General features: G+C 44.3%; 1 protein-coding gene across 1 annotated transcript in view; it reads left to right on the top strand.

Moving 5' to 3' along the window:
• Positions 1–25,146, top strand: part of LOC135905615 (microtubule-associated protein futsch) — a 70,685-nt gene extending 45,539 nt beyond the window's left edge. Inside the window, exons 10-16 of the mRNA XM_065436571.1 lie at positions 796–875; positions 3,155–3,206; positions 3,775–3,979; positions 5,543–5,780; positions 8,960–9,123; positions 10,933–11,059; positions 16,623–25,146. Coding sequence (XP_065292643.1) covers positions 796–875; positions 3,155–3,206; positions 3,775–3,979; positions 5,543–5,780; positions 8,960–9,123; positions 10,933–11,059; positions 16,623–18,309 — 2,553 coding nt within the window. The 3' untranslated portion in view covers positions 18,310–25,146. The remainder of the gene's footprint in view (positions 1–795; positions 876–3,154; positions 3,207–3,774; positions 3,980–5,542; positions 5,781–8,959; positions 9,124–10,932; positions 11,060–16,622) is intronic.
• The last annotated feature ends 374 nt before the right edge of the window (positions 25,147–25,520 follow it).

Here is a 25,520-nt window from a genome sequence, read left to right as displayed (position 1 = left end):
CTGTCTATGTAATACATTATCAGGCTCTAAATCCAAATGCTATTTAGTGGCAATACGTAGCAGACACATTCCTCATCTGAAAATTAAGATAATTAGGATTTATGCTAACTAATAATAGTAATTAAGATAATTAGTGTTACTTGGGGGACATGGCCTCTTCATTGCCGTCATTGTCCCTTTAAGACACCTTCTAATCAACAACAAAGACCTCTTAATTGGAGTTCATAAGACGTTCAATTTCTCCATCGTTCAAAGTTCTTGAATTCCTGGCTTTTTGCACTGGTTTGGCATGTCAGGAAAACAAAAGACGAAAGAAACACCTACAGCTAAAAAGTTTTGTCGCGCCACTTGTCATAAAATAAAAGCCTACCACAAAATTTTAGTTTACCTACTTGTGAGTTGATGGTACAACTGGTCTACGGATGTTTCACGTTAGTGAATTATTTTGGGTCTGGACCTTGACTGTACATCAACGGCCAGACAAGTGTAATAGGGCCCAACCTTTAAAGGCTTCACCTTGCCTCTTTCTGCTCGTACCTGCCTGTAACAGCCTTATCAGCGTTGGGAATGAAGCTGGTCACAGAATGTAATCTAAAGAGAACAAGGTATCAAGATCTATGCAGACCTTTGTTCACACTGATTTTACCTGACCTCATAGTATTCCATCAAACTCCTTACAACTGCCTTAACAGTGTGCATGCTTTCTGTGCAGATTTAGCAAATTTCCAGTCGCTCCTGCTAACCCTCGTGTTGCCTTACCAGTGTTGTCTTATCATGCCCTCCTTGTAACTGCAGAAGAAGCTGTGCGAGAAGCTGATGGAGGAGCTCAAACTGTACGACCAACTCTCCAAAAAGAGGGACCGGGAAGAGCTCAGGTAAGTAGCTCCTGTTCGCACCCCCTGCTTTCAATTTATTTTAAAATCCTGTGTTTCTGCAATGACAGTTGTCTACATTGACAAGCAATCTTTCAATTGTTGACTCTAAGGGGCATGTTGCAACTCCTGAATTGAAGTCAGCCACTACCAAAAACCCCATGACCTTTTCCAAAAAGAAAGCTTACTTTGTGTCTAGCACCACTTTGGAAAAAACGGGCTCAGAACGTGCTGGATAATGCATTGCTGACTCAGTTCACAGTTATCTGGACTGCATTTTTCCACAGTATGAAAACCTATGGTCATGCGTGCATTGTCTCACTTTTCTGCCGGTCACCATTTTTCACTGGAATGTCACTCTTTTCAAGTTAGCGCTTAGCATAATATGAACCTACTGTTTTCGGAAATTGTTGGATGCTGTTGCCTGTGTTGTATTGAAGGAGACTGTCTAATCAGATTTCATCAATGACACGAGCAATGTTGTAGATTCTCAAATAAGTGCAATCGCCATTAACCACTTCTGAATGCATGGTGGTAATAACAGGCATAGTAATGCATTTTGCTTCATAATTAGGTGTTTCTTTCTCAAAACTGGGGCAAATTAAGTGCAGTAAACTCTCGTTAATTCAACCTTTGTAGGACTGCATCACTTGGTTCAGTTATACAACACATCGAATTAACAAACAGCAGCAAAAAAATGAATGAATTCAAATCTTCTTGATTGCTTGAAGTAGCCTGTAGCGTCTTTTTGTTTCTTGCTCCTGAAGCACGTCTCAACCAGCATGAGGCGGAGGGCACCAACATGTTTAAAAGCTGCCTCAGTGTGACACATGAAACAAGTTGCAATGAGTGGCTTCACGGGTAAAGAAGCATTGGCCACCAAAAGATTAAAATAAATTTAAATACAGTAAAACCTTGTTAATTCGGTTTTCACGGGACCGAAAAAAAATTGACGACTTATCAAGGGCATCAAGAAAACAACAAACAAATGCTTCCTATGTCAACACACTTTTATGTACTGAATGAACGAACCGATCCTGTTGTTAATTTGCACAAAAGCAGTGTGGAAGCTGCGATTCCCATCGTGTCGTGGCTGATTAGCGCTCTCAGTGGCGAAGGCCTCGTGACTTCCTTCTGAGCACAGCTGCGGCGCGCATCTTCATCCTGGTGCGTTCTGGTGTTGCTGTCACTCGTGTACGATTTCCATTGATGACTGGCAATGCGGACTCCGCCGCTTCGTTTCGGTGCACGCTGACGCCATTCTTGCTATTTTTTGTTGCACGTTTGTGGCGCTCACCAAGCTCCGAGAGTTGTCCCAATTAACCGATGTGTGGCCAAATACATCTGAATTAATGAGAGTTTCATTGCATTAGATAATGCACACGCCTTGAGGGACCAAAAGTACCAGTCAGAATTATCTGGTTTTCTGAATTATGAAGGGTCAAATTAACGAAGCTTTCAGCATAATGTGTTGGCGGGCCAGTTGGTGCGAATCCATAATTACTTTGTCCGCTTTGTCCCGTCGTCTTTCTTGTGTCGGTTGTTTTGCGCTAAACAAAGTAATTATGGATAACGAAGTTTTACTCTGATAAAGCTCCATGCCTAGTGAACCAGTAGCACAGTCTGCTGAATTTCTTTTGTTTTCAAGCTTTTAGTAACCGCTGCAGGCATGAAGGTGCCCCTGTGCGGGTCAATTTAACTGAAGCGGCATGCTTTCGAGTTCGAACTAAATGAGATTTCCTTTCATAGCAGCGTATGCTTTTTCACCAGGGCTTTCCAGTGCGTTCGAATTGAGTGAAAAGTTTAATTGATTGAGGTTGAATTAACGGAGGTCGGCTGTACTAGTTTCTAGCTAAAAACTGTGCTTTGAGTGCCGGACGACTTCAATTCTGCAGCAACAATGTGTTCTCTATGGTCAATAATTAAAAGGTTAACAAAATTTTGGTAATGATTAGTCATGTTGCTGCTTATCACGCGATACCTGCCACTGCTACAAAACTTGGTCTGTAAAAATGATTGTTTTGTCCTTAGTCCATTATTTTCATATTGAAAAGAAATAGTCATTACTGAAACAAGTGGCACACACTGCCCTACACAAGTGCATACCACTTGTTTGAGAGTTACCCTGTCACCATTGATGCACGTTATTGCATCATCAGGTTATTGAAGGCACAGTGTGTTGCTTTTTGAAAGTGTGAAATTCTGAGAACCATTCTGCATATTGTTTACTTGTGCCTGCCATGGACAACGGAGCAAATGGCCTTGTTGTTCTCTCTGTGCAGAAAGCAGAGGCTGGCTTATGTGGGGATCAGCTTGGACAATGTGCTGAAACCGGTGAGTGCGAGGCAGTTACACTTCTTGCCAGACTTGATTCCAGTGTGACTTGCATACCACCCATATGTTGTCATCCTTATTCGTACTGCGGTTCGCAAGTTCTCAGCAAATCTCCAGCAGCTCGTGCGAAGTCTCCCGAATTTGTGTGTCCTATTCGTTGTGTAATGTTTATGTGGTATGAGAAAACTGAGAAATGTGCCACGAATGAGCATTTGTCTAATGAAAGCCTAAGTGGGACGTGTAGTGAGGCATTTTTCGGCCTTCCTGTGGGAGGTTGTGCAGGACATTGGCTCATATAAAATCGAAAATGGGGCTCATGGTGAGCCAGTTGTGTAACCCTTATATGCTGCTCATAGTTAATAGTCTGCTCATAGTTAATAATCCCAAAGTTAAGGAGTGTTGGGAGACTCCAATAAAAAGAACGTGATTGTAATATAGATAAGGCATTCAGTAGTTTGAAACGTTATGGTACTGTAATAAAGGAGCACGTCACTTTTGCTCACAAAGCATTGACAGTTGAGTGCAGGAATAGCTCTAAATCAGTGAGGGCATCGCTCATGTTCTTCAGGAGAAAAAGGAGGAAGAGGAGTCTGCAGTTGAGGAGGAAGAGGAGGAGGAAGAAGAGGAGGAGGAAGACAGCCGGAAGCACCTGCTGTTGACCAAGCGGTCATCACGCAAGCGCAAAACCATCAGCTATCAGTTCAAGGAGTACGACGAGCTGATATTGCAGGCCGTGCAGCCGGACCTTGTGGCCGTGGAAGAGTGTGCCAAGCGTAAGCCAGTGTTTCGTCTTCTTAGTTGTGAGGTTGACAAAGCTGACTGTACAGTTGTCTCCCCCCCCCCCTTCGCCCCCCTCAAAAAAACTGAAAATTGTGTTTGCAAACTATCTCTCACGTAGCAACTGTCACCTACTGGCCACCACCACAGAAATCATTTCATTAGTGTGCTATTTGTTATCATGAGTGCACCTAAAAGCTAGTCATTGCGGATTTTGATAAGACCCTTTAGGTAAAAGCCGTGTGCCTTCTGTCTTGAATCGGTCTAATCGTGTGTGCCTTGCTTGTACAGTCTATCGCAAGAAAGTAAGGGTGCGTTAATACTGATAAGTAGATGTTGAATCTAATATCGAATCAAATAATGAAAGAAAAACAATATCAAATTGAATATCAAACATCAGAAAATTCATCACAAAGATTGATGCTTATAAATTTTCTTGGAGTGTGCAAATACTGAATAGTAGATTTTAAATAGAATATTGCATCGAATGAAGAAAAAGAAGTGAAATATTGAATGGAATATTGGAAAAGCTTTCACAAAATTTAATGCTTAAAATATTGGCACGGAAATATGGCGTTTCACATGCTCGGGAGCCTCCAAGCATACCATAGCAACAATTTAGCAAACTCTCAGTAACATAGGTACATATAAATCAAGATAAACAGTACGGTCCAGTATTATTAAAAGGAACACTAAATTATGGAGACGTGCAAATAGTGATTTTTGAGACCGAATCGAATATTGAATATATTTAAAATAGTTTTCAAATAATGAATAGCCGTTATCATAATTATTGTAAAACGATATTCGTATCCCAATATTCTTAAGTTAGCAAGTTTCTGTCATTACACAGTATGTTATAAAGCTTTGTTTCTTAAAAGCACAAATAGAGCATTAGGAGCAAACAAGCAGATTCTCCACATGCACGGGCTCTTAAGAGAGTGCCAATGATGGCTGTACAGCCTGTAGAGTATGGCTACCTAAGTGACGTAGCCTGCTCCACTACGCAGGTTCTCATGTTTTATGTCTATACTGTACCCATGTTGGTGAAAATTTACCGTATTTTTGCTCCAACATTATGTTTATTTGGGTGCAGTTGACGTTTTGAAAGATTTGAAAGGTGTTCGAAACATATTCGCCTTTACGAATAGTGACTATGCGATTTGATGACCGAATCGAATATGACACTATTCGATTTGTTATTCAAAAGTTTCGAATATTCACACACCGCTACCAAATTAGTATGCTAGTGCTGATTATAGCTCAATTCTAGCATACGAAAGTTTCAAAATATTATTTTAGCACTATGAAATATGTTGAATAGAATCAAGTGCTTTTTTCTCCCTCTTAAAACTAATGCATTAGTGATATAAAAATTGTAACAGCGCAAACACATGCAACCACAAAGTACCAAGGATGAGACACAAGCGCTGACTTTCAACTAAATTTTATTGACGTAATACAGATACCTCATATAAGGGGAAATGCAGAAGTGAAGGGGGGAGGGAGTTCTCACCAGCTCCTTTACCGACGCAGCATTTTTGCTTCTGTTCCCGCAGCGCCACGTGTTCCAGGGGTGAGCCGGGGCAAGGACATGTCCAACCTTCTGGGCCCGGACGACGAGGAAGAAGAGGAAGAGGGCAAGGATGAGGACGGAGACGACGAAGACTACGAGGACGGGGAACGGCACGCAGCCACGGGGGGCAAGAAACGGAAGCGAGGCCGCAAGCTCACCAGCCTCGATTTCACGTCTGAAGAGGAGGGAGACGACGAAACTGACGAGTACCAGGGCTCCAGGTGGGCGACGGTGGGCTGGTTCTTGTGTAGAAAGGCGTGCACTGCAGTGTAGCCAGCCACGCAGACAAGTGCCTCTTTCAGCAGATGAGAGCAGCGGAAACTGAGGAGGGATTCGAGTAGTAAATTAGCGGGTGCATGCAAATACTGGAATGTACAAATCTAATAGGGAATGTTCAAACAATTTTATTCACAAAACAAATACCTAGTATATATTTAGTTTTAAGGGGCTCCCGATCCACTTTTTATTGAAGTGGAGAAGTGCAGTTAAACTTAAAATAGGCTCTTTGAGAAATAATTTGCTGCAAAATGTACTTCAATGCATTCAACATAAGCGGAGTCATTGGAAATCAAAGACCCCCTTCGCGGTGCTTCCACTCCTTCATTGTCTTGCACTGCGTAGGCTGCGGGTGAGCGGAGCGCGCCCACAATGCTCCGCCTTATGAACATCATCGTGGCACCTAGTTCAAATTTGATTTTGAATGTTCATGTAGACGCCACTGCTTACGATTTTGGCGCCTATGATGTGCCAAACGTGCTACGTGGTGCGGACTGGCTCTGTCCTGCACCAGCTTGACCGACAGATAGTAGCCAGATCCAACTGCATTTTGAAGCTCTATGAATAGAGAAAAGCCTGCCAAGACATCTAGCCAGAAGCGGCCAAGAGTGAATGTGCGCTGGCAAGCATGCGTTTGGTTCGACCTTAAGTTTCACCTGGTTCAAGGCCAACTGAGTGTTCAAAATTAGTCGAAATTGCTACAACACCGATAAACAGGGTGGCCAAAGTTTAATTCTTACGTGGGCAGCCGCAGCCGAGCATTAGCAGATGATAGTCAGCTTCCTCCGGAAGTACGTCATCGAAAGTATATTGAAAGTATCGTTAAGTATGTCATCGAAATTCAAAAGCAGATTTTCACTTACTTCAACCTGTTTATTAAACTTCGTTAATAAGTTATACACAGTAAGAAGAAGTGCACTGATCCAAATGCCCTTTTTGATCGTTGTCAACTATTGGCCAATAGCAGCCGCATATGGGAATCTGCTATATTACGAAATAAAGCATCCAGAAAAGAGTGAGGAGCAGGCTTCTGTCGAGAAGAGAGCATTTGAGAGAAAAGTGGCTACGCGCCACACACGACTGCAAAATTTGGTTGAGATGTTTCCAGGAGCATATGCTATCCGCAGACTCGTTTTTCTATTTTTTAACCTAGCCCGAGGTGTGGTTCACTACCCCTTTAAGAATTAAAGAGAACGAGTGAGGCTCGATTGTTGCTAGTTAAAACGACATGAGGTCAGCAGGCAATGAAGCAAAGGAATGCTCAAGGGAAAATGAACTGTTCTATTTGGTTGAAATGTGGCATTAATAAAGATATGGGCAATGAAAGCAGACAAAAAGGCAACTTGTCACAGGTGGGAGAAAACTTGCATCTTCCATATTATGTGTTTGTTGCTCTACCCCATCCATCTGTCCGCTTTCTTGGCTGTTTGTGTAAAAGTGGAAGACTGTCCCTGGGAGTGTAAGCCAGTGCCACTAATGGCCATGGAAGCAGATGTGGCTTTGGCTATCATCAAGGCAATCATTTCCCTTTTCCTTAGTATTTTTACATTTCAATTAAGAAGAATAGTTAATTTCTCCTACACTTCCCTCAGCTTCATTGTCTGATGACCTCATGTTGTTGTAACTAGTACCCGGTTTGCACTACGGTCAACTTCCACTAATTCAGCCTTCATAGGACTGGTGTAATCGATGGAACTATCCAGTGAATTGAACTAAAAGGAAAGGCAGAAGAAAATGTATAAATGCACCACTGCTTTATTTGGCAGTGTACACCTGATTTAAACACACACGCCCTTTCTTTATAGCTTTGAAGTACGAAACAATTGCACCCACATCCTACACGCACCTGATTTTGTAACAGGAAAAATACCACACGCTTCCGATTCTGGCCATCCCGAAAAGAGATCTGCTGAGTTTACTCTCAGAAAATTAAAATTCATTTGCAGTAAATGCCCATTATTGTCTCTCTTAGGCATCTCTTTATCGCTATGGGCCACAAATACATGTTTCCTCTGTGCAGTTTACTTTGACATTTCACATTTCTTGAATGAGCGTGCAGCCATTACGTGAACTAACCACTTGGATGGTAGACATGCTACACGAGACTCCAACACTTCAAAAACAAATGATACGGTGTTGCTGTTGTTAGCTTGACATTCAAAAATAGCTGTTTTTATGAAGGAGCTTTTCTAATGAAAGGGGTGCATCATCATTGCTGCACTATGCTACCTATGTGAAGACTTGTCCTGTCACCACCTTGCAATAACTTTAGAGATGACAATAGCTCTGATGAAAGGCTGCTGGCAACATTGCAAACGCAGCTTCAGTTTTGTACCTGATCGTAATGGGCAAGTAATTTTTATCCTTTAATAGTTTTTTTTTTTCTTTTAAAGGTTCATGCTAATATAAAGTAATCATTGTAGTCATTTACGGCTAGGTGCCGCTATTGTCAGCCAAAGGCGGGCCTGGAATCTGGGTTTTTTGGTGGTAGATAAGCGGGTCTCTGGCACATCCATTCTCCCCTAGCACCACCAAGGCAGATGCCGCAGCCGTTGGAGTCACCATTTCGGTCGGACGCATACACGCCAACCTGTTGAGTTCAAATTACCTCACGAGGGCTAATCTTTAGGTCTCGCCCTCCTATCCCATCAACCTGGAACTAAGGTCCCGAATCCAATAAAGTTGAAATAACGAAAGTCTTGGCACATAGTCTCGGAAAGTCGAAAGTCTTGGCAAAAGTGCAGGCACCAGCTGAGACCTTCAGTCAGAACGAAACTAATTGAAAAGTATAATTAAGTGAAGTTAAATTTATGAAAGTCTACTGCATTTCGTTGTAATGCATTTGCAGAGCATTAGGTGCAGCAGCAGAAAACTGCACAGACAGACAGACAGACAAGGAACCTTATTGAGAAAACTGCACACACCAAAAAATGACAGCAGATAAAAAGAAAGCACGTACAAGTCTTGTCATGGCAGAGGCCAATTTTCACTAAGAATCGTACATTTTCTATCAGCTTTACTACGTTTATACAGTGTAGACTTCTAATAACGTCAGCCGCTGGAGTTGCAAATGCCCCTTTATAGGCGGTAACGGTAACGTTGTGCCAATCTTTCACGTGCTCAGTGCAAGCCAGTCGGAGGCGAGTGCATCGACCGTGATGAGCGACGGCCCTCCGTCGTCAGGTTCAGACTGGCAAGCCGGCTCGAGGCGTCGACGTCGTGTAGGGGGCGCACCTGCTCGCAAGAAGGGCAAGACTACCCGCTCTGGCTACCGCCGAGATGACTTCGGTGAGCCCTTGTGCTTCGGCATCCGATTGCGTGGACCTTGCGGTTGTTGACCTGTATTTTGCATGGGGGGTTTAGGAGAGAGCGCATGAAATTCAGGCTGTGCAACAAGAAAAACACGATTCTTGCTGAGAATATCCAGTGAATTGGGCAGGATAACGAACCTGGCAGGGCCTTCATTATTTGCTTGAATCATGTCGCATACAAGTCATACTTTTTGTGTCAAGTCTTGCCGGTCAGTGGGAAACATGCGGGGTAGCACTTTGCTTAGCAGTCCTGGGCATTATGCATTGCTTGCAAAATGAATGTCAGTTGTGTGAGATGTGACCTGAATGTGGTACTCTTAACAGCAAAAGTTGGCACTCATGCGAACATCAATAAAGCTACACTGGCACATAATGTAATGTGCATCGCTGTCCAGGTCCACCTTTGAAATAGATGCAGTTTTCTCTTTGCAAATGAACACGTGCGTTTGCGTACTTTCCTTGGACTCACTGTCATTGCTCAAGATAGGTGTGAGACAGCCCTTCATGAGCTTCTGAGCTGCATGTCTCAATTGTATGCCTGTGATAAGTGAGCAGTGACGGTTCATCCACCGCATAGCTCTTCACTGCAAGCCAAATAAGCTTGCTTTTCATCTTGACCCTCTGGTACCAGGTGTTCCTTTTTTTTTAGACCCTGCAGAATTTTGTTTAATCGCCTGGGGCCGACTGCACAATTCTAATCCTTGAGCTGGATTTCTCGAAGACACAAGCATTACTTGCACAAGAAATCAAAATGCATAATGACGAATAACAATATTTCACAGATTAACTTTTTAACTAATCACCTTATGGCACATTTACGAATGGTAGCTGGTGAGTTTGCAAGGCGTATTCACTCGGAACAAGTTCCGAAGACGGCACTGGTTTCGAGATGTGCGCCCTCGACCTCACGGCCAAAATGCACTCTTTAGAAAAGTGGTGTTTCATGCATTACAGCACAAAAATAACTGAAACGCCAATGTATTTCATGACACACTTATAGAATGAATGCCATCTCAAAACTGGTGCCATCCTGAAAATTCATTCCAAATGGATGCACCTCGTGAATTCACCGGTTACAATTTGTAAATTGCAGCATGTGCCATAAAGCACTTATTAATTACCATATTTACATGACTGCACAAGAAATTGCACCTGCAGATGTCTAGCACTACCTAGCTACACTTGTAAGGCAAATAGAAGCTTTCTTTGACTCCTTCACCCGTTTTCGTGGTCAGGGGTCAGCAGTTGGTCTTTCGCTGCCGATACAAAGGCACTGACGCAAGGGGCGCATACTCTCACACAACTGAGTTGAAGGACGCATTAGTCGCCGACCACCAACTGTCATAGCTCTTCGAGACCTGTGTGCTGTCGCGTGATAGCTTTGGGGCTTCTGGTTGTTTAGTTGCTGTGGGGAAGTGCTCAGGGGGGGAAGGCAGGACAGCCTTCCTCTTCTCCCGGTGCCCTCTGTCCCTGTGGTGGCTTAGGGAAGGAGTATGGCAGTGCTTCCACCGCTGGGGGCAATGCTCGCACGATGAATTGGCTTAACGTATAGCCACCTCTACTACTGCTACAAATGTACTCGTTGACGGCTTTGTTCTCGTCGTAATTACGGAATGAAACAACAAACACTACGTAAATGTCCTCACTGCAACGAATATATGCCTACGAGTCCATTATGATTTTAATAAAGCGAGTAGCTTTGTAAAAGCACTTGGCTATTTGCCTACATTGACAGTGATCATCAATGGTCTCTGCACAATTTCTTTCTTCATTTTCCCATTTTCAGTAATGGACGATGACTACGAGTCGGACAGTGATGGTGGCTACGGTGCCAGACGTGCAGCTACCAAGCAAGTCAACTACCGGGAGCTATCGTCCGATGACGAAGAGGCTCCCCCCGTAAAGAAGACCAGGTGAGTGACGGTACTACTGTTGGATAATTGCTTGTCATTCGTCTCCTGTTAACCCTGCCACGCCCCACTTGTCACACTGTACGCTGCACCGTTTTGATGCCTCCCTCAAAATTCTGATTCAAGCGCAAGAATCCTAATGCATAGCCTGTAGTGGTGTTTCTAACATGCTGGAGCAGGTTTCCAGTTGCGGATAGTACAGAAAAACAACTGCTAATTAATTTACTGTGCTAATTAAGTTGTTGCTCAAATAGCATTTTATTCTTGTTGTACAAATGTACTCTTCATGACCAGAAACGGAAGTCAACAAGTTGCAATTTTCCTTGTGTTTCTAATACCCAAAGCCTGCTTGGACTTTACAAGATTAAAATAAAGGCTTCGCAAGATCATCGCATATGGCAGCAAGCACATCTGCATTTCGAAGCACATGTACGTTTAGTTACCTTTAGCTCATATGTCACCTTAGAAATTCAAATCTAAGTTAATGAAAAAAAGTGTGTGGCCTTAACACAAGGATATGTTAAAGTATGCAGGTTTGGATTTAGATTTATGAATATTAAAATTGTGACCATAATTGTTGTTATTGTATGCTACTGGCACAAAACATTGTCATGTAACAGCTAGCTAGCGTTTGGATTAAATGCATACTTGTAAAATCATGATAAGCTTTTCCGTATCACATTGTTATGAATGTCCCTAGATGGAACACTTTCTCACCGTTGCCCCTTAGCAAAAATGATAAGCCTCTGTGTTCATGCATTGCGGTTGTGTTTCAGGTGTTGAGCAGTGGCCCACGTAAGTAAAAGTAGTAGGAGCTTATTTACGTGGTGGTTTTTGCTTCATGTTACTATGGTGGGTAGTGTCTTATTTCTCTAAGACTCACTGATACTTCATCACTCAACCTGTGCAGCAGACCTGTTCTCTGTTAGGTCAGCATCATTTCATTCAGTGTGATTAATAAATCTCACAAGTTAACCGTAATTCTCAAACACATTGGTCAATTCAAACTTTTGGTAAAACCAGTTTCAGGATGGTCCGTATAACGTGGCTTGACTGCCGTGTTTCAGAATGGGGTAACATAATCGTGGTCCAAAAGCACAGCCGTTGATAGAGAAGAAGAGCACTCACTGTCCGGATGCACCGCACACAAAATAATGTGCAGGCTTCGTAGTGGTCCTAGACACCTTTGGAAACCCCTGAAAGCGGAACTGCCCTTTTCTATTCAGTTTAGTTCATCATTATTTCAATTTTAGGGCAGGTCTTGAAAACCTTTTTAAGTTTTGCACAGTGTTTAAATATTCGGCTAAGCTTGGTAGACTTCATTTGAGTGTCTTCACTGCAACATTTATGCAAGCCAAGAGTCAAGTCAATCTAATAAGATTAGCATCTCTGCAGTAAGGAGCCATCTTGTTTGTGTTGGCTGGTATAACGAAAGTGTAGCGAAAGTTTAGCAGAAAAGGCCTAGCAAGCACCTCCTTTTTTTTTTTTCATTCTGTGTGCAGTGAAAAAGGATTTTCTTCTTGTTTAAAGCAGTGTTTTGTTTCCAAGCTGTCGGCATCATGGCGCTCTAAACTCTTGAAATTAGGGGTGTGCGAATATTCAAATATTAGATTTCAAATCGAATAGTGAACATTCAAATGATTTGGTTTGCAAATCAAATATCTAGTACTAGATTTTTCTAATATTTGGCACCGTTGGTGAATGACGGCCATGGTTGATGCCTGCTGGCATTCAGTGTTCCACGGCGCACAGTCTCTATCGGCACAAAGTTCGACCAGGTCAACTGGGCCGATCAAAACAATTAACGCTACACGAGCAGAGGGAACAACAAAATCCGTGCATGTGGGAAGCACGGAAGCATTTGTGAAGAACGGCCCAATTACGTACAAAAAGCCACATTGATACTATTGGATATGCAAGTTCAGTGTTTACACATGCAGATTCGTGCAGTTCAAAGCTTTGTACCCTCATGTGAGCACATGGCACATGAACGCCGCTTCAGCGGCCTTCAGTCTAATCTGTAAGTACAATTTTGTGGCCGATCACTGAAGAGCCACTGATAGAAACATATTAGTAGTGACAAGCTTTCTGCAACGCATTGTGGCCCATTGTCGGTGGCGAATTTTCATCAAGGTTGCACCATTGGCCACACTGTCTAACCCGCTGGGCTTAATCAGAGCTGCATTGTCAGGTGTCAGCAACAGAAGTTGCAGTTTCATACCGAATCAAAGCAGATATACTATTCACAGTGGTCGCATGACTCTCAGAAAGCCGGCAAACTGCCTCGCCAACAAAAGTGGGTGCATGGTATGACTGTTGTTCATAGCCGCCATCATTGCAAAATACCACGTGGTGGCTCCTTGTTCTGAACAGCATTCATAGGCTCGCACACAACGGTCTCTTTTCGCAGCTTTGAGCGACCCATCGCAGACCTGGCATTGAATTTACATGCCGGGTTCGAAAATATCATGTGACAGCGTACTGACCCGTGGCTGCAGATGCCTTGACACAGAGGGCAAATGGACATGGAAAAAAGGAAGGAGAGGGGACGTCACACCAACTTGTCGTCAGCCTCCTGATTTTAGAACTCTTTGCCTTGGGTACTGACCACAATCGACCCGTGCGGAGCAGTGCCGAGTGACATGATACGCATTTCCCTCTCTTGTCTGTCACACAGAGTGCCCTTAACAAGCTGACCATATCCCGCAGAAACCACCTGCCATAAAGATGGGAAAACCCTCCTGTCTTCTGGAAGAAAACTGGAAAGCAGTTCTTTCTAAGCAATAGAAAATTGCCATTAAGCACAGTATGGCCCACTATTGAACTGAAAACTCCCTTGGTATTTTGGACAACTGCCTTACTTCTTCAGCTTCAGGGGGGAAAGAGCAATTGTTCCTTTTTGACAGACATTCCGTCGTCGATAAAAAACATATTTTCCACGCCTTCGTATACGAACTGAGTTAACAGTGCTGGCAAACTAACTTAGCGTGCCCTCTATTAAGGGTAGAGCATGCTATACATTTCGAATCACAGGTACCCAAGTTGCTGATAGCTAGAGAGATTCTTTTTAAGGGGCACCAGAGGCAAATATCTAGTCAATGTGGACTGCTAAAATACCATTCCAAATAGCTTGCAGCGCTTGTATTGTGCCGTATTTTGCCAAGAAAAAACTTGGTAAAACAATATCACTTACAAAGAGTCTGCATTCCTTCACTGCCGCAATTCAAATCGCCCGCCCCCAAGCAGGAGTCATGGATGACGTTGCACACGACATCACCGCTCTTTGCTGCCTTTGGCGAGTTAAACTGCACTCTACAGGCAGCGCTACAGGTTTTTGTGCAAAATGCCAACATGCAGCTATGGACAGACCAAGCCAGAACGCAGCGTTAAGTTCGCCACTGCAGCTGCTCTCAGTCAAGCGGCGCGGACAATCCCACATCACATGGTCGTGGCATTCTCTGCTACTTGTAGTTTGCGTGTGTTTTGCAAGCCAGCAAAACCGGCACAACACAACGCGATGACGAAACTACTGAAATGCGAAAGCACGGGCAGCGCAGAGTCAAATACTAAAACATAACCTTTCAACCACCCACGTCGTCGGCAAGGGTAACATCAATGAGTTTCTTTTTTTTCTAAAATTCAAATAGAACTCGACAAGTAGCATTTTCTTCCATCTTGTAGTGCAATGCAATTATGTTTTTATTACGAGTTTGAGTACTAGTGACAGAATTATAATGAAGAGTGCCTACGAGGAGTGCTCAGGGGAGTCTCAAGTCCTGTCCTGCATTTACCTGAATTTATATATTACTAAAGCTCTGTTCACAATCATATTGGTGCGTTAGACATTCTCAAACATTAATCTGTTACTTCAGTTGGACCTGATATTTAACTTTACTGCACCTTAAAGTAATGTGATTAGCCTTCTGAGCACTTTGCAGCACCGTGTCTTTTGCAAAATATTTTGAAGATAAAAGCTGTGGTAAATTTTCTGGTATTTGATATTCGATTCAATATTCAGCTTTTTTTTTTTTCTTGATAGATTTGAAATGTACTACAGTAAAAGCTTCTTAATACGAATTCCGTGGAGATGCTACGAAAATTTGAATTATGCAAAATTCGAACTTGAAAATTCGAAAATGGCTCAGTTAAGGTGCGTATATGTCCGATGTGGTGTGAGCATGCGCACACACATGCTACGTCATGTTGACGTGAACAACATCTATAAAGCACTGGTGCAGCTAACATAACCGGATGCGGCCAACGCAGTCTGACGTGCCCAACATCGAGATGGCATCTTGCTCCATCCGTGCGCCGACTGGTGCGCAGAAACAAAAAAAATGTTGCAGTTTTGCCCGAAAAGCAAAGCATCGACTGCAATAGCAAATTAGTAGATAGATGTATGAAGTAAGGATAGTAGTTTTATCAGTCGTATAAACTTGTAAACATTCACTTACTAACTAAATTAACATGTGTCACATGCAAACAGGTAAACACGAAGACATCTCGCTCGATGACCTCGGAAACTCGCTGAAAAATGCTGGAGTGAGGAATCGCGGCGGAAGCAGCGATCAAATTGACCTTTGTACAGCTCTCGCTTCAGCGCGAACGAAACGTAGAAAGCACATCGCGTACACAGCTATCGGTGCTATGTGCACTCTGCAAACATTGCAGATCGCTTTGACGATGAGGCCCACACAGGCGGCGCACACTTTGGCCATGTCGCAGATCGCTTTCATGATACGGTGTCCGCATGGCTGCGCCGTAAGCAGCAGCAGCCACCAAAGAAGAACATCCCCGCCCCCCACCCTCTGCCTCACCCCCGTGCCTCGTGCACAGAAGAAGGCGTGCATCCGCCCCGCCTTCTTCACTCGTGCACGCGAGATAGGGCCACGTTCTCTGGCTCACCCTCGCACCCTTTCGCTCGCGCATACGGCACACGTCGACTATTTTATCATCCTTGAGCTTCATACGGAACCTCACGGGAGAGAGGACACCTGCAGCATTTGCGCCTGGCCATGCCTGGCCAAGCACAAATGCGTCTCTCTTTGGTCTGGCCCGAAGAAGGGGCCACAGATGGAAAAAGCAAAGCTGCGCGGCCCGCGCGATGACATCAGCATCACCAACATGTTCCCGCGCACTAGCAATCACCCCGTCCACAATGGCACGGAGTTCGAATTATCAGTAGCGGTGCGGATTTTAGTGTGAATTAGCAAGATGTGTTACACATTGCTTTCAATATATTGCTTGACGGACCGCAGTGGCTACTTCGAATGATACGAAATTCAGAATTAACGACTTGTGAATTGATGAGCTTTTAGTGTATTCGGTATTCACATATTCCTACTTGCAATGTTTTCTTAGGGCCTTCTAAGTCCTTGAAAACCCTTAAACTTTTTCCTAAAAAGCTGCCACGATTTCTGAGTATATGTGCAGCATCTGGCATCTGCCTTTTTTATAATTATTATTACTTATTTATTTTTTGCAAAGACATTAGTGTAGTACAGAAGTGTTGGTTTTCACAAGGAGCACGCCGTACCACTTGCCTGATGCATTTTTATCGTTTCAGTTCCAGGCGACGCCAGGCCAGAAGCAGCTCTGAGAGCGACAAGGAGTGGCGCTGTGGCAAAAAGCGGAAAGGCAAGGGCAGGCGTACCTGGCGAGCCAGCTCCACATCCGAGGAGGAAGACGCCGAGTTCACCGTGGAAGAAAGCTCCGACGACAATCGCAGGCGCAAGGCAGCCAAGCGTCAACCATGTTCCTCCGAGGAGGAAGAAGAAGGCATCAGCGAGGAAGATGACAGCAGCGCCGAGAAGAAGAAGACGAAGAAGGCCTTAAAGTCGCAGAAAGAGACCAGCAAATCTGAAAAGGAGAAGCCGGCACCACAGAAGTCAAAGAAGCAGCTGCAAAGCAGCTCGGAGGATGAAGAGACTGACGAGACCGAGAGCGAGGAAGAAGACGAAAACGAGAGCAGCGACGCCCCCTCCGATGATGGAGAAAGGAAGTTTGCCAAGAACCGCCGCATTATTCGGTCAGACGACGAAAGTGACGAAGGGGAGAAGGCTAAGGAAGCAGCAGATCCAAAGGCGACCACTGCTGGCAGCAAAGAGCCACTGCAACAAACTCCTTGCAATGCAGAGGTAGCTGATGTGAAAAAGCCTGCAGTAGCCTGTACAGACGCTGCTGCCACGAAACACCCTGCTCTGGAGCATCCTGTTCCTTTACAGCCTAATCCTCCCCAGGACAGTGCCCCTCCTGTTGACACAAGCAGCAGGCCAGTGGCGGCTATGAGACAAGGCTCCCCCAACTTGGGCCGACACCTTCTAACAGTTCCAGAAGCCTCCCGCAGTGTTTCCTCTTCCCCAATGCGAGTAGCCAGTGACGATAAGGGTTTCCCAGAAGACGAAGAGGAGGAAGACTCTAACAAGGGCTTTCCACCTGAAGAGGAAGACCTGGAGGAGAAAGGGTTTCCAGAAGAACCGCTGCCACATCCAGTCCCACCCACAGGCAGTAGCAGGGGAATTGCACCACCACCAGGCCACTATCCATCGGTTCGGCCACCGTACCCTTACATGGGTCCCAGGCCACCGTATGGGCCACAGGACCCGTACGGCGACTGCATTCCCATGGATGGCGCCTATGGGAGGCCACTGGCACCAACTCCAGTCGACCCGTACACACGTGGATCACCGAGTCCTCCTCAGTTCACCAGCCTCGACACTCCACTTCCTCCACACCCACCGCCGCCTCACGGTCGTGGTCGCCATCTGACGCCTCTGGAGGGAGGCCAGTATCGGGACCAGTACCGGCCTCCTGACACTTACCAGCCACCACCCGGTTACTACGGCGGAGGGCCTCCGCCACTCCCTCCTCCAGGCCCACACAGTCCTTACCGATACCCGCATCACCATCCGCCTCCATCGGGGTACCCACACCCACATCCTGGTTACTACAATCGGCCACCCGGCTATTACGGACCACCCCCTCCTCCAGAGGAAGGCGGCTATGGGCCGCCCCCTCCTCACCATCCCCCGCCACCGCCACCACCCCAAGGCAGTTCCTACTCGGAAGGCCCCCCGGGCCCTGACCAACCTCAGTGGGGGGCGGGACCTCCGCCTCCCTCTGGTGCAACCCCACAGGGCCAGGATGGCGGCTTCACCATTACCAATATCCTCCGGCAGCGGAACACCGGTGATGGAGAAGAAGACGAGCTGAAGAGCGTAACAGACATTGTGTCGTACATCACCCAAGAGTAGCATGACAGAACTCATCGTTCTCCACTGTGACAGGAGTGCACCTTTCTCTTGCGTCGCCATGTGGTGCACGTGCATTCATTTTAGATTTTTCTCACCGACTGTGAACATTATGGAGCAGCGGTGTCTTCTGCGTATGGTTGGCTGGCTGGCCCTTCCCTTGTGTGTGTGTGTGTGAGTGTGTGTGTGTGTGTGCGTGTGTGGGCGGGTGGTCCAGATGCAAAGCTGAAGTGTGGTGCGTGCACTCGTGTGGATTGAGAGAGTCGAGGACTGCATTTGGCATGCACATTTTGTGTGCCGACTCGCTGTGAACTCCCTCGCTGTCTGAGCATTTTGGCACATTTGCGGTAAGTGCTTCGACGAAGGTGGGGTGCCTAGAAATGCGGTCTGTCAGCCTGCCTCGCTGTTGCCTGGCGGTTGTCTTCCCTTGAGACGTGGGCTACTCTGTAGTTGTGTGGAGAAATCGAAGGGGGTATTGTAAACGGTATCGAAGGCAGGTGTTCTTGAGTCTGTGTGCTTTTTACAGGGAGTAAGAAAAGATGACGCTGTGTGTGCCGAGCTCAACTGTTGCCGCATGCAAGCCGTGGCAGCTGCAGTGCTTCTCAAAATTAATATTGTTTTCCTGTTAGGCTGTGAGCCATGCGAGTCTTGTTTTTCTTGGCTTTTAGTATTGGCAAATGGAATAACGGGGAATAAACGAAAAACAGTTCTTAGTGCTAGTCCCCATGCGCATTATGCTCAACAAGCATTTTCTGCATAGTGCAAGATATTGCTTTTAACTTTTCAATAAAGCTTAAAACGCGTCCTTGCTAACTGTTGCATTCCAAGGCATCAAGCTGCACCTACCAAGAGGTTCTTCTGATATCTACTGCCCACATTGCAAATTCAGTAGTGAACAAGCAGGTTGTGGACAACTCTGGCCAATTCTGAATGTACTGGTGTAGCAATGGTTTTGTGTGTTTGTTTCCAATCAGAGAACTCTAAAGAACCACTGGAAGAGCATAATGTTGTTCCACGCGTGTTTTGCGTAGGCCTCTTGTGTGCTGTGTTTCCAAGTCTGGCAAGTAGCAAGCTAGAAATGTATGCCAATGCTCTTTTTTTTTTTTTTTCAATTATGACATCTTACTAGCTCGCCTGTTGACGGTCCTACTGCAGAGCAGTGCTCTTTTGTAGTTCATGTTTACAGCTACCATTTAACTTCCGTTCTTCTATGAAGGTGCATGCCATTTGTGGGAGCAATTGAAGAGGAGACTAGCCAAAATTGTGTTTTCAAATGCCTGCTTGGCTTTAAATCCAGACGTTGTGGTACCGTGTCTGTGGTGCTCTGTGGTACAGCTGCCTCTGGTCCGCGGCAGCATGTGCAGGGGTGAGTGACCGCCGTTGCAAGTCACTGCATCACCCAGTTTCTTTTGCATGCTGAACTTGTGGGGTATTTATTGAGGCGCAGCTGAAAGTGCATTGATTCTACTGCAGTATGATCTGGTGTGATCCTTCTGCATTCTCGTGCAACATGCAGTTATGACCTTTCTGCTGCATGAAGTTGTTTCATACTTTGCGAGGTAGCAGTGGTGTTTAGGCACAGTGACTCACTCTCGTCACCCTACACCACTTCTGAAGAGGTAACGTAGGAACTGCCGATTCTTTATCATTGGTGGTGCTTCGATGCCTGTAGCGCTGCCCGAGTAAGGAAAGACTGGTTGACAAAAAGGCTAAGACTCGTGGCCTTGTAAGGCAGTGTGCAGATAGCATCCATGGCACAGGTGAATGTTAACCCCTGGCTGCTATCATTTTGGTCTAACTTTCGTGGTACACTGTGGTCGAGGCTAGCTGCAAGAAATGCCATACGGAGAATGACTTTTCTGCGAAGCATATTTTGTAGGAAGAAGTGATTGCTCAACTGGTTGTATGGGAAATCACATGTGGGGGAACTACGTGACCTGTAGTGAGAAGGAATTTTGCGAAATGCATTCAAGTAATTTTGCAGGGATCTGTTGTTTTAGAGGTTAAGCTTAAAAAATAACGAGAGACTTCATGGCTTTACCATCACAAACATTTAATCTTGCTGCATGATGTCGATTGCCAGCAGGTTAGATGTTGCAACCAATATGTGATGTGAAGCAGTCTGGAGAAAAATAAAAGCACAGGTGTTTAATAAATCCTCTCACTCTTGCAGACATTGTCCGGAGAGGGAGGTTCAGCATGCATACACCACAGCTTGTATGTTGCTACTTAAAAAATGTTGAGCCATGTGTAGGTATGAAGCCAACACGTACATTGTCAGCTGGCAACTTTTATTTTTACTGCTGTTTAAAGCACAAAATATTTTTACCATGTTGTAGTGCATGTTGTTGATGCATATTGAGCAAATATTACACTTTTAAAATTCATTCTCCTTTCTGTTTTATCATGGTGACCCAGGATTCTAGAACAAAGGAATAGAAAAACCCATGAAATTGTGCTGCCAGAGTGTTATGCTTGCAGTTGCGTTTGCATGTGCCTCATTTGTGCTTCTGTTGGCGTATGCCTTCCCACAAAAATTTTTGGAATGCAGAACACTGAAAAAAAAAAAAACTTAGTTGCTTTATATTTATAGTAGGGGTGTGCAAGTATTCGAATATTATCGAATATTATATTTTTAATATGCAATTCAAAAACAAGGTATTCGAAAATTTTCTAATATTGGATTGTGTACGAATATTCCAAAGCAAATCTAATGTATTGCTGGCCATGCGAGAGCAAACATGGTTCTTAGCATGCATTTGTATCTAATCTAACAAAGTGTGTCTGATTTGTGCTGAATTTTGCAATAATTTCATGCTGCTGGCAAAATTTTGCCTGTAAAGCACGCTTAGCCACTTGACATGTAAGCCTTATAGAACAGCCAGCCTCTCAATAGCAAGAGCCACGGCTTTGTGAACAGTGAGGGTGCACTATTTTGCAGGTTCCATCCCCAATCCTGAGCCTATTGCTTGACAGCAAATTAGGCACAGGTTGGTGAGAACAGACAACTAGCAGAAGTTATTCAATTTTGCAAAGCTAACATGAGCCAAATACACAATCCTTCAGTATAACGGCTTGCTAGTTCAATTTTTTTACCAATGACAATGTAATTGCACTGTTCCAACTTGTTAAGGTAAACCAACTTGCTAATAAATCCATGTGCATATTGTCATTCAATATTCGATGCTAAGTATTCGTATTGCATTCGTGTTTGAAAATTTTGATATTCGCACGCCCCTAATTTATAGCATTGATAATGCGGCAGAAGTTACTGCATAGACAAGTCAGCGGTAATTTGGGTTGCCTACTCGGTCAGTAAGAGAAAAGGAACGGAACGTTAAACAGACGACAATCGCAGCACACGTGTTTGTCATCTCCATGTTTTGTAAGTCACAGAGAGGCCCGGATACTGCATCTTGGTGTATGCTTAAGTGGGGAAAGAGTTCAGCATTTTTAAAAGCAACCGCCACATTCCAAAAAACTTTGTGGCCAGGCATGCTGTGCCGTTTTAAGAAATGCCTGCATATTTTGTACATACCATCTTAAGTTATGCCTACATATATCTTTTTTTATTGGATGCAATATGTTGCTGTTTGTGTGTCTGGTCCATGTCGCAGGTTGCTGGTGCTGCCGCAGTGGTTAATGATTTCTCGCTTACAATTTTTTTGACAGCAGTTTCATCGCAAGTCCTTCTGCATGTCACTGCAGCACCAGCAGCAGCCTGTGGAGTGCACGGCAGTGAGAAACAGTTTATTGAGTGTTGCAGGGCTTTGGGTAACTCGTGCACAGGGACACGAGTTGGGTATGCGTGTCTTGCTGATACTGCATAATGTACCAATTCAGCAGGTTACAAAACGAATTCTGCCAAGCGCGATGAATTCTCTTTGCACTCCTTGTGTTGCTGACCTGCTGAATTTGGTGCAATTGCAGAGCTTTCTCTTAGGCTTGTGTGAATATCTGATAATTTGAAATAATTGGTCATATATTGTGCTATTCGATATTGGCTTCGATTTTGATTTCAGTATTTAAAATTTTCTATGTATTCGAAACGAATTAATAGGTGGTGTCCGAATTAATGCCCAAGTGCCAGTCGCCCTGTGGATAACAAATGCAGATTTCAAAGGCTGTGCATTTGCTGGTTGCATGCCGCAAAAGTGATTGTGGCAGCCGGAAACACGTTAAAGAGTTATGTACACCACTTATATGAAGTTTAATGTATGGTCAATCAGCCTTTCTGCAAATTGCATTGGCATTAACATGGCTTATGGCCAAGACAAGCCAAAGACAAAGAATTCGTTTACAGTCGCTGACCGATTTTTTTAACCTGCTAGGTTATTCAAGCATGCTTGCGGCTCTGCCACCTCCTCTGTTGGACTAATGTACAGCAGTGAGTGAGTGTGGCTGAAGTTTAACACGCTGCACATAAATTTTTGGAACACGATTCGCACACGCCATGATGTTGGAAAAATTGTCTGTGAAAAATGTTGCAGCCATCAAGGTTATGCTCTTGCTTTCGTCGTTGAGGTGTTTTCTCAGCTTTCTGAGAGTCACACAGCTGCTGCAAATAGGTCTGAGCTGACTTGATACCAAACCATAACTTTGGTTCCTGATGACCAGCGAAGCAGTACTGGTTAGGCCTAACAACTGAGACAGTGCAGTCGTTTAAAAAATAACCTGTTGCCCTGCTTGTTGGCAAGCGGCAAATTGTTGCAAGAAGTTTACCTACCGCTCATTGGGTGGCTGGTTGTTGATCGGGCCAAACTCACATGTAGTCAAACAGCAACAAGCTGAATTTGCACAACACTGCCTAAACTGCCAGTGGCAAACGAACATGAACCTCTCCTGCCGCCTTAACAGTCTTCAAATTTCAAATAGGCTGAACACTGAGCAAAAGTTCCTAAACGAATTCTCTGTACTGCTGGCATTGCATTTCTCAATCCTTGCATAAAAATATCCGAATAACAGCACTACAAAAGATTGATCCCAGAGATATCATCCTTACAAATACCTCATTTATATATATATATATATATATATCGACCCTTCTCGCAGCAATCCTGTGGGCACTGCCATGTTTGATCACATGGTGGCACGTCCATTGCTTGCCTCAACTGCCTCCGTGTTTACAATGGGTGTGTATGACGCCGGTGCGGCTTAGCAAACCTTCGCTTTGGGAGATATCGTAGAAGGTGACTGGGTGGATGACATGAAACTTTGGCTGCAGCTTCAGAGAACATGCGAAAGTGCTTTAGAAGCTGATTAAGCTATGACCAAACGACGCGAGCAGCGTATATGGGGCTTGTTTTAAAAGCGAGGCTAAACATTTATTCCAAGCTATTCAAACTTTCTGATCATCAATTGAACAAGGATTAGTGTGTTTTGCTCTTCATTCATTATATGGCAAATATTTTCAAGCATCAGCTTGTCACATTTCTGACTCAGTAGATTTCCTCGATGCGTTCACTGTCTCATTATTTTCTGGCCAATCACTCACAGGTGCGCTCAGATCTGATATATTTGTTTTTGCTGTGAGCAAGACTTGAAATGTAGCTGTTTTGTACATAGTTATACGTTGTAGCAAAGATATATTATCGCTAGTAGCTTACTTACTCTTGTGGACCATCAAAAAACATTCATCTTTGATGATTCGTGCGCTATTGGTGTAGTCCATCATTTATTGTGTATAGCTGGTGCGCATATGTTCAAGTGTGTGCCCATTCACTTATCGGCACGTTGACGATAGAGTGGGCGTAAGTTTCATTGCCAGTTGGGGTAGATGTGTGTCAATACTGCGCATGACAGTTACTATCACAGGAAGTCACACTACTCCCCTTGTCATTGTTTAATGAGCGGTACTCACTGTTGCCAACGTTCTGGGACTGAAGCACTTTCTTCGAAGGTTAGTGATACAACACTAGCAAATGAGCAAATTTCTGTACCTCAAGAAAAGCCGTATGTTTCGGAAGAGCCAGTTACATGTGCAAATAGACGCAGTAGCGATCTTCAAATTTGACCACACAGGTTCATTCCATTCCTTAATATGCCAGTCACTATTTTTGCAGCCAACTACTGCACACATCTTCAATCCACATGGTTCAATCCAATATGATTAGAGCAGAGTACGTTAGCAAAAACTCATTTGCATTTCTGACAGCTGATCGCACAGAGGCAACGTGAAAGCAGTAATGGTTTGAGATTTGTGTGCTGTCGTTGAGACCACATGCAGTGTGCCACTGGAAGCGCCATCTCATTTCTACAGAACTGCTCTGCGAAAAGGGTCAATATATGTATATATATATGTTTGTCAACTTATGGCTCTTGTATAAGGGTATTACGCGAATTGCACAACTGTTCAAACTGGTCACTTCAAAATTATTGCTATTTGCTTCAATTTCACTTTGAACCCAAAAATTTATATTCACACAAGCCTACTTTCCTTTTTTTGTTTTGTTTTTCCAAAAAGCAGGCTGCATTTTATTTTTTTCTTCACTTCTGTGACTATCTGTCTGCATTTCTTAATCTTGGTGGACACCTGGCAGCAAGAGTGACAAACATGCAGCAGAGTGGGTTTGGCTGGGAAGGGCAACAAATACATCTCATTTACGTCTTCAAAATTTGGTGTCTCGCATGTGATGGCTGTGCTGCCACCATGGGCATGTGTGACCCCAACACTGTACAGTCATTTCATCTCTCCATCAACGGGAAAGCTTGGTCACGGTTTCCTTGGCGGGCCTTGTTGCTCGCTGCTGTAAGAAAGTTTTTTTGTACATAGATGTTTTGTCCAAACCGTGTAACCAAAGGCGTGTGTCATTAAAAGAAGAACATCTTTCTTTTTTTTTCCGCTTTGTGTCAGTGTTCTCCTTGCTGCTGCGCACGCGTTCAACATCTGGGGTCGTATTCTCAATCACTCAAGGTGATGCTTTCACTTGTGCAAGACTGGATGCGTCAACGACTACAGGCGACAGTGGTCCTGGCACAATGCAGAGGATGCTGTCGTTCCGCAGTGCCAGGCAATGCTAATGGCGATAGATGGGTATATGTATTCAGATGAAATTCTAAAGTATCCCCAAAAGTGATATACTGAGAATACTGCCCCTGCACTTGAATATGCAAGCTCACAAAGTAGTGTACCAGTATATAGTTCATGTGCTGCGATATCTTGTGGTGCACAACTTTTTTAAATGCACATGCATAGAGAGATCTCCACATCAGGT

Source organism: Dermacentor albipictus, chromosome 1 (assembly GCF_038994185.2).
Source record: "Dermacentor albipictus isolate Rhodes 1998 colony chromosome 1, USDA_Dalb.pri_finalv2, whole genome shotgun sequence".
NCBI lineage: Eukaryota > Metazoa > Arthropoda > Arachnida > Ixodida > Ixodidae > Dermacentor > Dermacentor albipictus.
The sequence above is the reverse complement of the archived record's forward strand: the minus strand, read 5'-3'. Positions and strand labels throughout refer to the sequence as shown.